Source organism: Diadema antillarum, unplaced genomic scaffold (genome assembly GCF_040938485.1).
Source record: "Diadema antillarum isolate AM-2024a unplaced genomic scaffold, OU_Dant_1.0 seq00000752_RagTag, whole genome shotgun sequence".
NCBI classification, from domain to species: Eukaryota; Metazoa; Echinodermata; class Echinoidea; order Diadematoida; family Diadematidae; genus Diadema; species Diadema antillarum.
Genome location: NW_027271646.1, coordinates 482278 through 495329, shown reverse-complemented (window position 1 = coordinate 495329; position 13052 = coordinate 482278). Strand labels below are relative to the sequence as shown.

Genomic DNA, 13052 nt, shown 5'->3' with positions numbered 1-13052 from the left:
AGTGATTAATCCTACATAAGAGCTCTGCTGTTAGCGGAAGGCTCATACCGTTCAAACGGTGTCGGGGAGGAGGGGGTCCATTTGGCGAACGCACCAGAACGCGCAATGTGTCATGCCCCTGTAGGTCGACGATTTTGAACCGAGAGCAGGTGTAGGGTTATAAGTGGACTGCTCCCCACAAGAGATCGTGTCTTCGTCATTTGCTGTGTTGCAATGCTATGATCATCTTCGCTATCACCTTGAAAGGCCCGAGAACACTGACTCTTAAGCATGCGACATTACACTCCGCATCTTTAACGATTGATACATGTATTGAGAGCCACAAGTTGAATGCGTTGCTGCCTGATCTGAACGACCGAATTTCTCTGCAAATCATCTTGGTCTGAAAGGTGTAATCAGTTGTTTCAGATTTCCCAGAGTTCTTTTTTTTTTCTATAGACGGAAAATCCACAGACCTCTTTGTGTTAAAAGTGTGGAAAGAACACGACCACTAGTTTGTGTTCTTGTGATCAACGAAAACTTAAAAAGAGATATAAAGACTTTTACTTATTGCCCATCGACAAGGATATCTCCAACAAGTCGTCTACAATCAAAATTTATTTGCGATTATGGAATCACTCTTCAAGGTTTTTGCTGCCAAGAAGTTCCCCGTCAAGAAATCGTGGTTCGGCCTTAAGCACGAGTTTCCGAAGGTCTTCTACACTCCTCAGGTAACCATGGCAACCGTCATCTGTGTGTACATATCTGATTTCTTTTCAAATTCATTGCACATTTTTCTATAGCGTGGTGTTTGTAAATTTGTTATCACAAATATTCTTTTACTCTTTAACATTTTTTTCCAAATTAAATTGCATTTTAACCATCCAAAGCAGAAAAATTGTCCACTCAGCTGATAGTTGTTAGAAAGATGACAAGTATTGTTCTGTAAATCGTTACTCCTTTCTCACTGTTGTACATCCATTATGCCATTGTGCCTGACGTACATTGTAAAGTATCTTATCTCTATGTTATGTGGTACACACGGGAATTTCCACAGGTACATGATTGCAGATAGTGTTTTAAATGTTTTACTCCACTGACGTTATTATCAGGTAGGAGTAATGTGGTGTAGTGGATAAGACTCTTGATTTTTAAACAGAAGGTCAGAGTTCCAGTCCTACCTATGTGCGTTCATTTCTGGGCTAGATGTTTTGCCCACGATTTACGACGATGTTATCCTTAACCCATGCGTTTTGATGGGTTCCTGGAAATGACTTCGTAAAATAATCACCGCACCTTCTGGAAAGCAGTTTTAACACTCGAGACGATTATGCACACATTTCGTTCATCTTCAAGTTTCTAATGACAGCATATATCATTTGATTAACGTGGTCTTCAACCAAATTGGTAACTGATGAAGATGAGCGAGAGATTTATCTAATTGTTTTGATAGTTAAAAAACGAAATATATTTGTTTTCCTTTCGTTATCATTTGCTCGAAATCAATCGTCGCACTTTACATGTGAAACCGGATCAATCTGCTCTGGATTCTCCACCAGTAAGACATCATGTAGGAGCATTTTTAAAGACAGGGCTTAGATTGGTGGGCAGAGAGCAAAACTACCTAAATACCCTTTAATGTCAAGCGTGTGACAGCCGTTTCAAGCTTGCGTAAGAAGACTGTGGTCAAGTTGTGGTTGGAAAGGTGCATGGAAAGAACATAAAAGAAAAACATCGTCCGTCACTCTCTGAAGTACTCAAGACAAACCGTTACCTCATCAGTGTGATTGTAACTCTCGAATCTTTACTCTTTCGAATAAAAATTCAAAGCTCTTTCACATCATTGAACTGTTGGTATACGTATACGTCAAAATACCGTATACGGTATTTTGACATACGACATGTGGAAATAAGCATGATAGGTGATGACCAGAATTCGTCATTTCTTATGTATCATCATCTGATCCTAGATTATATGACAGTCTTCTCTTGTATCTCGTGTAAACCACAAAGGTCAAACCTCGCATGATTAACAATGTTCTTTGAAATGAATGCCCTTAGAAAAAAATGAAACAGCTCATTATAATTTATGAAGTCCATAAGGGCTTTAATGTCAGCTTACTGAGATAGTGAGAAGAAATGGAATCCTGTCATTATTTCCTTATCGTGAAGGTAAGACAGTTACAAAGCGTCAAGCCTATGATTTATTAGGTTTATACCTCAAGTTCTAACATTTACTGATAATACTATCAGGTTTATCGCCTTCTTGTCTAAGCTCTCCTGATTTCGAAAGTTTGCCACGTTTTATAGAAACCTTTCTCATTTATGATTCTCACTTTTAGTAAAGATATGAGGAATTCAATCAATCCATCTATATCTAAATTATTTTTGAAACAATATTCAAAACATTTAGTATCATATCAATTTTAAGGTAGCAGTACAACATACAGGTAATTCTGCATCGTGTGGATTTTTTTTTTTCAAAAATCAGCCCACCTTCACAACCGAGGCTGGCTTAGTCATACACACTCACGGGTCGGTTAGTCAGAAGAAACCAAAGGTTCTTCTATTGTGAAATCTGACTTTTTGCTACAAGATGGTAAAGATGAGAGGGAACGTATCAACCTTTAACAAGGCCGAGTGTCTAGTGGTTAGAAACCAACAGGTGCCGGCTTTTTCTCTCTTTTTTCTCTTTGCAATCAAATCTTTAGGTAATTTTGATCAAAATGGCAACTTTGAATTTCGACCGTGGTTCTTTAAAGGAGTAAGAAATGTAAACATGCAGATAATCATGCACGAAAAAGAAAATCACAAATTTGCCAATTTGGGACAAAAACATTGACTCTTTTAAGACGTGTCGGTACCCTGCACACGGTCATCCAAATACTCAAGATAATATCTCTGCATGCTTTGTCTGTCGAGAATGAATGTTTCCTTTTGTAAATGTATCAGATATTATAGAATAATAAAAGAAAAATCCGTCACTTCATGGGAAGGGGGAATCTAAGAATATTTCTATCTTAACCTTTTCTTAACCTTTACTCTCAGTGGGAAAGAAGTTGGACGTGCGGATTCCAAAGAGCAGTTAATACAGCTACCTGCCTACGGCATGGCTGGTCGTATTCAGACTTCAAGGAATTAAGTAGGCCCTACAGTGTCACAAGAAGTCATGCCACCGAATAGAAAGGGGAAAGTTACCCCTATATAGTAGGGGAATCACCAATTTATACAGAAAGAGAGAGTTGAACGTACCTGACAATTTGGATCCCATTTTGCTTTTAAATATCAGCTTTTAAAAAAAGGTCTGTTAACAGGGTCTCACTCACTGATTAATACGTCGCTAAGCCAGTGTGTGCATGTGAAAATGTTTAACATACTCTACCTGGTATGACTCTTATTGATTTTCGTGAACCGTGAAATTGTTAATGTTTATTTGATCATGGTAGTCGACATTTGTGATTTATATTGTATTGCAGGTTATACCTAGGTGAAAGAAAAGTTATTATACGAGAGAAAGAACACTGAGATATTGTTCATCAGAAAATCCCCCATCGTCACGATGACCGACTTTTTGGACAATCATCGATAAGGTTTCGTGAAAAGCTCTCAGCAGCTAAAGATAGATGTAATGAGTCCACAATCTTAACCTTGCGACCTCGTTACGAAATCATAAGTTTATTCAAGAAATGCCAATTACGGCAAAAAATAACCCAATCAATCAGGCCCATGCCCTTTTACTTAAAGCACGTGGTGGATTTTAATCTGCCTTTAGAATCTCTTTCTTTTCAATGACGTCAAAGTCGAAACGTCCTTTAAAGAAGGCTTGCCCTCCTTATGTCCCATGCGTGCGTTGCTTCTTTGTTGAAGAGATATACCTTTGTCTCTTGAAACCATATGTTGTCTCCAGCATAATTCTTGAGAGCTTAAGTCACCAATTCAATATCTGGTTAATGCTGGTTAATTTGTTATATATTGTAATATTTAGAACTGCTTTTGTTTTTTATTTTTATCATTTGCCGCAAAATACGAGTGATGAATGACAAGTGGATACTATCTATGTATAATTTTCTTTTGATGCTTTGGAGGAGAAATAGAAAAAACAATATGCTATAATCATTTCGCGGAAAATACGTTTTAGGGAATGTAAACAAATACCACATGACCAAAATTATTATATTATTTCACAGTAACCATGATTCCATAATCATCTGAAAAATGGAAAAATAAACAAGTAAACTTGCAACTTCTTCACTGGGAGTTTAATGCGAATATTGCAATCATTCACGACTAAAGATTCTAATCATAAATAATTCAATAACGTATGTTATATGTTTGAAATTGATTAATACTTAAAGAAACTATATGAGTGCATTCAAACTTTTTGTGCTTGTTTACATTTTGTAAATGTCAAAAGAACAAACACCATTTAAAAATTGTCTCTTTTTTTGCACACATCTGTGTGGTTGAGCTACATTTCTCTTGTAAGAACACGTTTTGATATGTGGGCACTCGTCGTACATTATTCTCAGCAGAGAAGTTCTGTATTGTTTGCATATAGGCCTACCTATACAGTTATTTAAAAAAAAATCATCACACACACACGCACTAATATTCTAGGATATTATCATATTTAATTTGGTTTTCATTTCATTTCATTTCATTTCATTTCATTCCTTTATTCAAGCATGGCACATGCAACGTACTTCAGCCCGGATACTGTTCTTCCGCAGGTCCGTCGTGGATAAAATACCACATAAATGTATCGGAAATGAAAACAAAACTCATACATATAAATGTATTATCATTGAGAGCATGACCGTGTGACTATTGCAGTTTTTAGATTTTGTTTGTGTCTAGATGTCCATTTTGATTGAAAACGTATCTCGCTGGTTTCAAATAAAAAGGCAAACATCTTGGGCTTCAAACGCTAAAGGAAGTGACCTATGCAAGCCTCAATAATGTAACGCACACGCAAACGCACAAAGCACACAAAACACATAAAAAAAGCACAAGTACACTCCTTCCGAATGGTATATCTCTCTACGTAGAATGACATATACAATGTATATTATAGGCCATTGTCGTTAAAGTCCTGACACCAGTGTGGTGCCAAGTAGCCTTGAACTGCAAACGAGACGGGAAAACGAGGAATCTTTGTCCTAGATCCTGTAGAAAACTGCCCGGGGAATGGGCAAATCATCCTACTTTTCTCAGGTCGTGATACTCATCATGAACTGCAGAAGCCTGCCAAGTTTGGACTCGTATAACAAACTTCTCTTTCTCTTTATTCTACATTCGTCTCCTGTTTACTCCGATACTCCCCTCTTTTCCAGTATATCTGCATACCGTATGTTGTATTACAGCATGAAAGTACAAGTGGGTATCCATAGTGTGTCCCCTGGCAGATTCGTGGATATTCTCCCTCGTGTCGATATAGGAAGGAAAAAGACAGTGTTATTATGATACCATGGCGTTACTTCGATGTTATCTTCCCACGTTTGGTAAACTGACGACTTCGGTTTCACTAAGTTGTGACATGTTGCTGTATATTTCAACGCGAAAATAGCAAATCAGATGAATATCGGGATTCCGCATACACATTTTCCGTTTCTATCGCACTAGCAGAATATTCATCTTTGGCAGATATATTGTTGCCAGAAGAGCCATCTTCATTTAGAGTGATGAAATAACCTCTGACATATTGTAGCATGGCAGCCATCCAAGATGAAACATTGGAAATATTTGCAGCCATGTATTGCTTTGCAAACGTACGTGCAGACACACACACACACACACACACACACGCGCGCGCGCGCGCGCACACACACACACACACACACATACACTTCCTCCTGACTCCAAGTGGCAAACTCTTCCTCTAAGTTTGTTTTCTTTATAGTTTATTCATAAAAATCTATTTCAGGGTTATCAACTTCCCAAAAAAAAAAAAGTTGTGTGTCACGTTCTTGAACGGCAGGGCGCAGTGTGCACGTAGTTCTCTTTGTTTGGTGATAACATCGTTGTTGCTTGGGTACCCTTATCGTTCGAGGTTTAAAAACTAGTGACTCCCAGTCAGATTTCTGTGCCTTTAAGGACCATTTTGAGACTTCGACATTATTTGGTTTCCATGAAAACGAGAAGCAGGAGCATTAATTTTGATTGCAGGTGACTTCGGCACCTGGACGAATTCCCATGGTGGCTTTTGTTAAGTATACTTTCGCTTTGTGTGCGTGTTCATGGCTGATATCAAGTATAGTACAGACCAGAACAAACAAAAGTTGTAACGAAGAATTACTTCCAAAGGCAGTTTGAATGAAATGTGATAATTGTCCTCTCGTATGTTGTTGTCACAACATACGTATTGGTTACATAAACTGCTGGACACTGAATTAAACATGATGCAGATCTGTATCGTCGAACCTCGACGGGTTTTAACTCGTGCAAACTGAGTCTGATATTTTTGCTATATTACCATCTCGATGTTCAACACATCGCAAAACTGTCCCTCTTTATGATACACAACGAAGGATCGTTACCGTTTAATGTGTGTCCTTGGAAAAAGTAAGCTAGGTATATCATCTTCATCTCTCTCCACTTTCAGCTTTCCCTCTCGATCTTTCCTCGCCAGAAATCGAATTTCCAATGCTTCCAAAAACCTTGCCAACATCCGTGTGCTAAAGATAGAGCGAACTGTCAATCCAATGCTGATCTTGGTCCCTCGGAGTATAACAGCTAGGGTGGGCGTGACATGCAGTGAGACTACATCAACATGGTTTTTCTTGATAACATTAATGAAATTTGGCCCTTAAGACGCACATATTATCTGTGTACATGATCGGCACATTTCTATAGAGCGATCCCGAAATTCTTCTTTGTTGGATTATGAGTCAGAATCAGCAGAGGCGTTTAAAAATATTGTGCATCCCAAGAAATAATGAAAAAAAAAGTAGCAAGACATAAGTGGGTAAGACTGCCCATTGTACAAATCTGAAGCTTCTCAACCTTCTTCTGTCTCTACTGTCACATTGCTGCTACCTTTAGTTATTGTGATCTTCATGGTCATATATCATCGAAAGATATTGTTTTAATGTTACACAATATGCAACATGAAGAAAAGAAGAGCTCGTTGTCTCAGGAATTTTTCCTTTTTAGTTTAACTAATGAAAGATGTTCATGCTTAATCTTGTAACGTCATTGTGAAAGAAAGCAGCGTGCAAGGTTAATGTTTTCATTTTGTGATATATAGATACGCCCCTTCCTACTTAATTATCAGTGATAGTGAGGAAAAGCAGACAGGTGGTTGTGAGAGTGTTAGGTACGGAAGGAAAGCAGCGTCTTCACGAGGCGCAGGTGAGAAGAAACTTTTCTCGTTTGCAGCTTGATTGGATCAGGAAGGTGGAAGAGATCCACCTCCCTGACTGGATCACACCTCTTAACGACTTGTAAACAATGTAAGCTATCGACACGCAAGCATTAGAGGAATTTACAGTTCGAGATTTAGGAGTGGGAAATCTTGAGCTATCTACTTAATTACCTGGAACAAGCTGTGAAACTAATGCCTATACTTTGGGAAATGTGTGAAATAGATGTAATCTTATATCTGTTGGTGTCTCTGGAATTTATTGGCGTGCGTGCGCGATTATTTATATCTTCCTTTCTCTATCATTTATCATAATATTATCATACATATACATAAACATACTTGCCCTTTCAGATACTTCATTTTTAAAAATTCATGAGGACTGATAATTTCTTTAAGACGAACAATCGTATTGACATCCATTGTATATCTATCTGTACAAAGAGATGTGAAGACCGTTATCACCTTATATTGTACTTCAATATTATACATATCACTCCTGTTTTGGCGAAGTAACTGCAATGAGCTTGAATTCAGAAGTTGTCATCGAGGAGTTTCATGCTTCGCACGGATGACTAAGTACAGAGTGCTAACGAGATGGAAGGAAGTCTGGCTTTTCTCGAGAGTCAATAGCGGCAATAAAACGTTGAGTGATGGTGAGCCGCGTCGAGAAAGTGGCCGAGAGATTGAAGCTCGAGAAGAAGGGACCATATACATCCCCGGCGATAATCTCTCTTTCAGGAAGAGGGAGAGGAAATTTCTCGTCAAGACCCATCAAAGAAGCAATGATAACGCTGTCAAGGCTAATTCAATTGGGTATACTCTGATGGCAGGCCTAACGCGTGTACTTTGTCGGATCCGTGTCCGTGAAATGACGTTGTGGAAAAAATAAAAACATTGCCCTGTTTTGATCAATTCTTTTTTTTTCTTTTTCTTCTGCCTCTTCTTCGTACAATATTTTCTGTTAAAAACGCTCTTGAAATATGCTTGCAAAATCTGTGTTCTTTACATTCTTAGGTTGTCAATAAGTGTCTCTGATAATCTAAAGACGGTGAAAGAGTGATTAACTTTACAAACGAATGCCGTCGAAAGTCAGATTTGCATCATACCTTCGTGAAATGAAGTGCTAAAGTTGGCGTAAAGCCCTCAGAAATGTCACTTGAAGGGCTTTTTTTTCTTGTTTCATTAACATTACAGGAAGCCACCGGCACATTAACCTCATGTCCAGTCTCAACTACACCACTGTCAGGTGCCACGCACACAGATACACACACACGCACTAAAAACGGTGTCTTAAGATCTGCTTTTTAAGTTTGAGTTCGAAATAAGGGAAATAAAGTCAAATGTAACAATAGCATCTTTACAGAAAACAAAAAAACCACAATATATATTATATATATATATATATATATATATATATATATATATTATATATATATATAGAGAGAGAGAGATTATACATAAAACATTGCATGTTTATTACTTCGATGCTCCTCTACTACCACTTTCCTTCTAGTGGCGTCTACCAGTCTGGCTCTTCGTCACATACCGTGTCCTCTCCACTTGTTGCGTCTTTGCCTCCTTCATCTACGCCCTCGTGCGCGGGGTCGCCAAGGATGGCAGTCGCCACTTCATCTACTTGTCGACGTGGGAAAACTTCGCCTTTGATTGCTACTTTGCCGTGGCCACCGCCAACCTCATCGTGAGTCTTCGCAAGGACCACCTCGAGCGGTTGAAGCAGGAGAGGGAGCGACAGCGGCAGGGCGGGCTTCGCAAGTTCCTCAAGAAGTTCAAGAAGCAGCCGAAGGAGGAACCGGCAGTCAAGCAGGAGGACGAAGACGGTATGTTTTTGTATGGCTGTCTTTGAGTGTGTGTATGCCTGTGTATAATGTGTGCACATGTGGGTGTACGTATAATGTGTGTGGGTGCCACCGGTGGTGTGTCTCTATGTGTGATGAACAAATCTGGAGGATACTACTCGTAACTAAGAGCATAGTGCTCACAAAATTCAAGTGAAAGGTATATGGAGAAAATTTTCAACTATCCTTCAGTGAAGGGAAGCTATGTTCGTGTTTTCAAAATTTTGGCAATTTAAACGGAACGTGAAGCATTGTCTGCAGGAATCGTATCCTGATCAGAGCCATGAAGAAGATGTATGAAGTTATTTATGAAAATGTAACGTAAATGATCCTTTGTTAGTTATTTGCGGCTGGTTTTTGTTTTGAATATGTGCGCGTTCTATTTTCGCAAAGACCTAAAGTTACCGGATGGCGTCATGTGGAATCAAAGAACCAAGATATCGTGTAAGATTGGTCAAATTAATGAAATTGTAAAATACCCAACCAGGGGTCCAATTTATAACAGCACACGTTTACCGTACAAACTGAGAGTGAATTTCCTTCAGTTTGATTCTTAACATGTCTGTTTATTCCACGACAGAGACCCCGTTGAGTTACAAGATCCAGTGGTTCCTCTTCAACACCACGGTACCCATGTCGATCCTGGTCACCATCATCTACTGGACCACGCTCTACACCTCTCCCCAGAGTACGGACCTCTCCGAGCTCAATGTCCACATCCTCACCATGATCCTCAGCTTCGTCGAGCTCTTCATCACCGCAACGCCCGTGCGCTTCTGGCACTTCATCTACCCGATCGCCTTCGATCTCATCTTCGACTTCTTTGCCGTCATATACTGGGCGTGCGGCGGGACCAATTCCGAGGGCAAGCCGTATATCTGGCCCTTCTTAGACTACGGCAACGAACCGGGTACAGCCGGAGGAGTATCCCTTGGGATGATCCTCTCGCTCCTGGTGCTGCAAGCCATGATGTACGGGTTCTACAAACTGAGGATCTGGCTCGCAGGCAAATGCGGGATGCATCCCGACCTGAAGACGGGAGGCGACGAGAAGGAAGGCATGGTACAGGGACTGATGGCTGATTCACCATGTTGATATAGCACGCTATGGTCCAACGGATGAAACGTGATACCTATGCGCGTGTGTGACAGATACGAAGTACACCTTCTTACATGATTTTTACGTCACATCTTCGATGTCCACCGGGCAGTGACGCGAGGATATGGTTATACGTCAAACAAGCATCCATTTTGGGAACGCAAACGAGTGAACAACACAATCGACAGCCAAGTGCAGTATTACCATGGCTTTATATCTACAGAATATCAGTGGTGTTGTCATAAGTTGTCACTTTGGTTGTTCGTTCAGATCACGTTTATACAGGAAAGAGATTCTCATTGCAGTCACGGAAGTAACGTATGGGTCACGTAGTTTCTTCTACAGCGGACACCGCTCTAAATGTCACTGAAATATCAGAGAGACTGGATGAAATCGCTGCACATTGATTGTGACGGGTCATTCTGAGAACAAAACTGCCTGAGGAAAGACATCGGTGGTTTATATACGAGACGTGTTTCGCAGGTCATGCGACAGGCAATGTGGCATTACTGAAAAAGCAAATGTGTGTGTGTGTGTGTGTGTGTGTGTATGTGTGTGTTTGTTCATCAAGTCGCAGCCTCTTTTCTTGTTACCACGTAAGTTACAATGTAGCATTGTGAGAAAATGTGTAGCCCGCCGTTGCTTATGGTCTCTTGCATGTCAGCTGTGCTGCATTGCGCCTTTCTAATGTACATTTTAAATGCTTACGCGGAATGAGTCAAAAAAGAAGGCATTGATTAATCAACTTGCCAATTTGCAGAAAGGTAATCAACTCGTTTTAACTCTTGCATTAGACTATGAAAACTTTTTTAAAGGATTGCACTGTATATACAAAAACGGGGAAATAGGAAAAAAATGAAGAAAAATATTTAAAAAAAGAGAGAGAAAGCTGATGAAAAGTCGACAAGGATGAACAACTTCTTTCCAGAAATGTGGACCATTGCAACGTGCTCATTATTTTAATAGGTCGATTGCAGTTTCTACGTAGTTGTTAAGAAGACTGACGAGTTAATCTATCAACCCTAAAAGTTTATCAACTTTTTCGAGTTAAGCCTTCAACACTTTTTCCTAAAATGTGTCGATTGCAGAATTGCATATGCTTACTTTTTGAAGTATAAGATACGCCAAAATTATGGCATAATGGATTCAGTGCCGAAATGATGCAGAAGACTCAAATATCGAGTACCCGTTATCCAAAAAGGAAAACAATTAAAAACCTAGAGATGATAATACTGCATGATTTTCGACAAATGTTTATATTATTGACCTGAAATAAAGCGCAAGAATGTCGACAATTTTCGAAGTTGGTGTCTATTTTTGGAGAAAGACAATCATACGCAAAATGCATATGTATGTATTTACATTTAGACTAGATGTACACATAATGCATTTCGTTTTTGACGAGGTTTATTATGGTTTAGCAAATTGGTATCTTCTGGACGTAAAGTTACAGTAATGAAACGTTAACAAAAATATTATGCGCCAGTGCACCATAACGCCATGCAGGCCTCACACACACACATTTCACATACACTTGCTCGCGTTCGTATACGAAGAAGTTCGAAAATTAAACAACAGTGTATACAGCAACATAACTGGCGCCATTTTTAGCAGTGTAGCACATATACGCATAATTTGTGTGCAATAAGGAAAATGGTGTTCATATAATGCATAAATGACGTGATTTATTATTTTTTTCTCAAAGGCAATAATAATGTGTTCAGTGGAAATATATCTAGTGAATAAACATACAAGTACTCCTTACGAGCAAATTTACAAATCAAGTGTTTAAATTACTGATATCATGGACAAAAAATAAAAACACAAATTTGAAAGACACCTTTCCGCACAGAATAACCATTCAGTATACAAAACCGAGTTGTGGAAACCTCAAATCAAGACAAATAATAAAAAACAGAAATTCGTCTTTACTAGTTAAAACAACCTTTGAATGATTTCAATTTTCTCTGGTCATATTATGGGAATGTGCACTATAAATCGAGACATCACTGAAATCAGAACTGCATTTGAAAAAGATGGCTCAGAAATTATTTCGTTATGATCATATCAATTGCGTTAAAAAAACACGAACTTTTGCAGCATGTTGTACGTATAACTGACAATAGTAAATTGACGGCGGCTCACTTTTACTCTCCGACATTACACAAATCGACTTATTTACCAAAACTTCACTAGGATTTCCTTTTTCGAAAGTTATCGACTGTACAACTAAAATCTTCAACTGAAATAAGAATTCATCAGCCTGTATCCATTAAAAATGCAGTTTCAGTCAGGTAGCAGTGGTTTAAAGGCGAGGTGATGAACTGGGCAGGAATAAGAATGACAAGCTAATGATGGCCGCGTTCACACCATTTACCTTGACATTTTTTTTTTTCAAAATATTGTATCTCTAGAGGACGAGTTTTAACTTCTACGGCATATTTTTTTTTTCCGGTGTGCAACAATTTTCAGCCTGCCACACCTCTTCCTATCTCTTAATCTAAACATTGATGCAAGTTTTGTATGTAACTACGCTCCTAGGTTCCACCTAGCTTACTTTTGTCGTATTTCATTTCGTACCACATAAGTCTGTTACTATTTCTTTTATATTGCTCGTAATCATCAGTGTTTTTAGTTTCAGATAGCAACCTGTTCTTCTTTTAGATTGATATCGTTCACTTTTTAAATCATGATGGCACATTAAACAAATAATAAGACTGTCCACAATGAGCCTATACCTTTTATGACCTTTATAC

The 13052-nt window shown here is 38.9% G+C and overlaps 1 protein-coding gene across 1 annotated transcript; it reads left to right on the top strand.

The window, feature by feature from the left end:
- The first annotated feature begins 608 nt into the window (after positions 1-608).
- On the top strand, positions 609-10293 carry LOC139738533 (uncharacterized). The gene is made up of 3 exons (XM_071649155.1): positions 609-710; positions 8856-9180; positions 9779-10293. Exons 1-3 carry the CDS (start codon positions 609-611, stop codon positions 10291-10293), a joined length of 942 nt encoding a protein of 313 aa, XP_071505256.1.
- Positions 10294-13052: the final 2759 nt, after the last annotated feature.

What these genes read in the sequence shown, in the direction of transcription:
- LOC139738533 (XM_071649155.1), top strand. Translation starts at nt 609, where the DNA reads ATGGAATCACTCTTCAAGGTTTTTGCTGCCAAGAAGTTCCCCGTCAAG. An exon ending in AGGTCTTCTACACTCCTCAG is followed by an intron (nt 711 to 8,855) that starts GTAACCATGGCA and finishes CTTTCCTTCTAG; the next exon opens with TGGCGTCTACCAGTCTGGCT. An exon ending in CAAGCAGGAGGACGAAGACG is followed by an intron (nt 9,181 to 9,778) that starts GTATGTTTTTGT and finishes ATTCCACGACAG; the next exon opens with AGACCCCGTTGAGTTACAAG.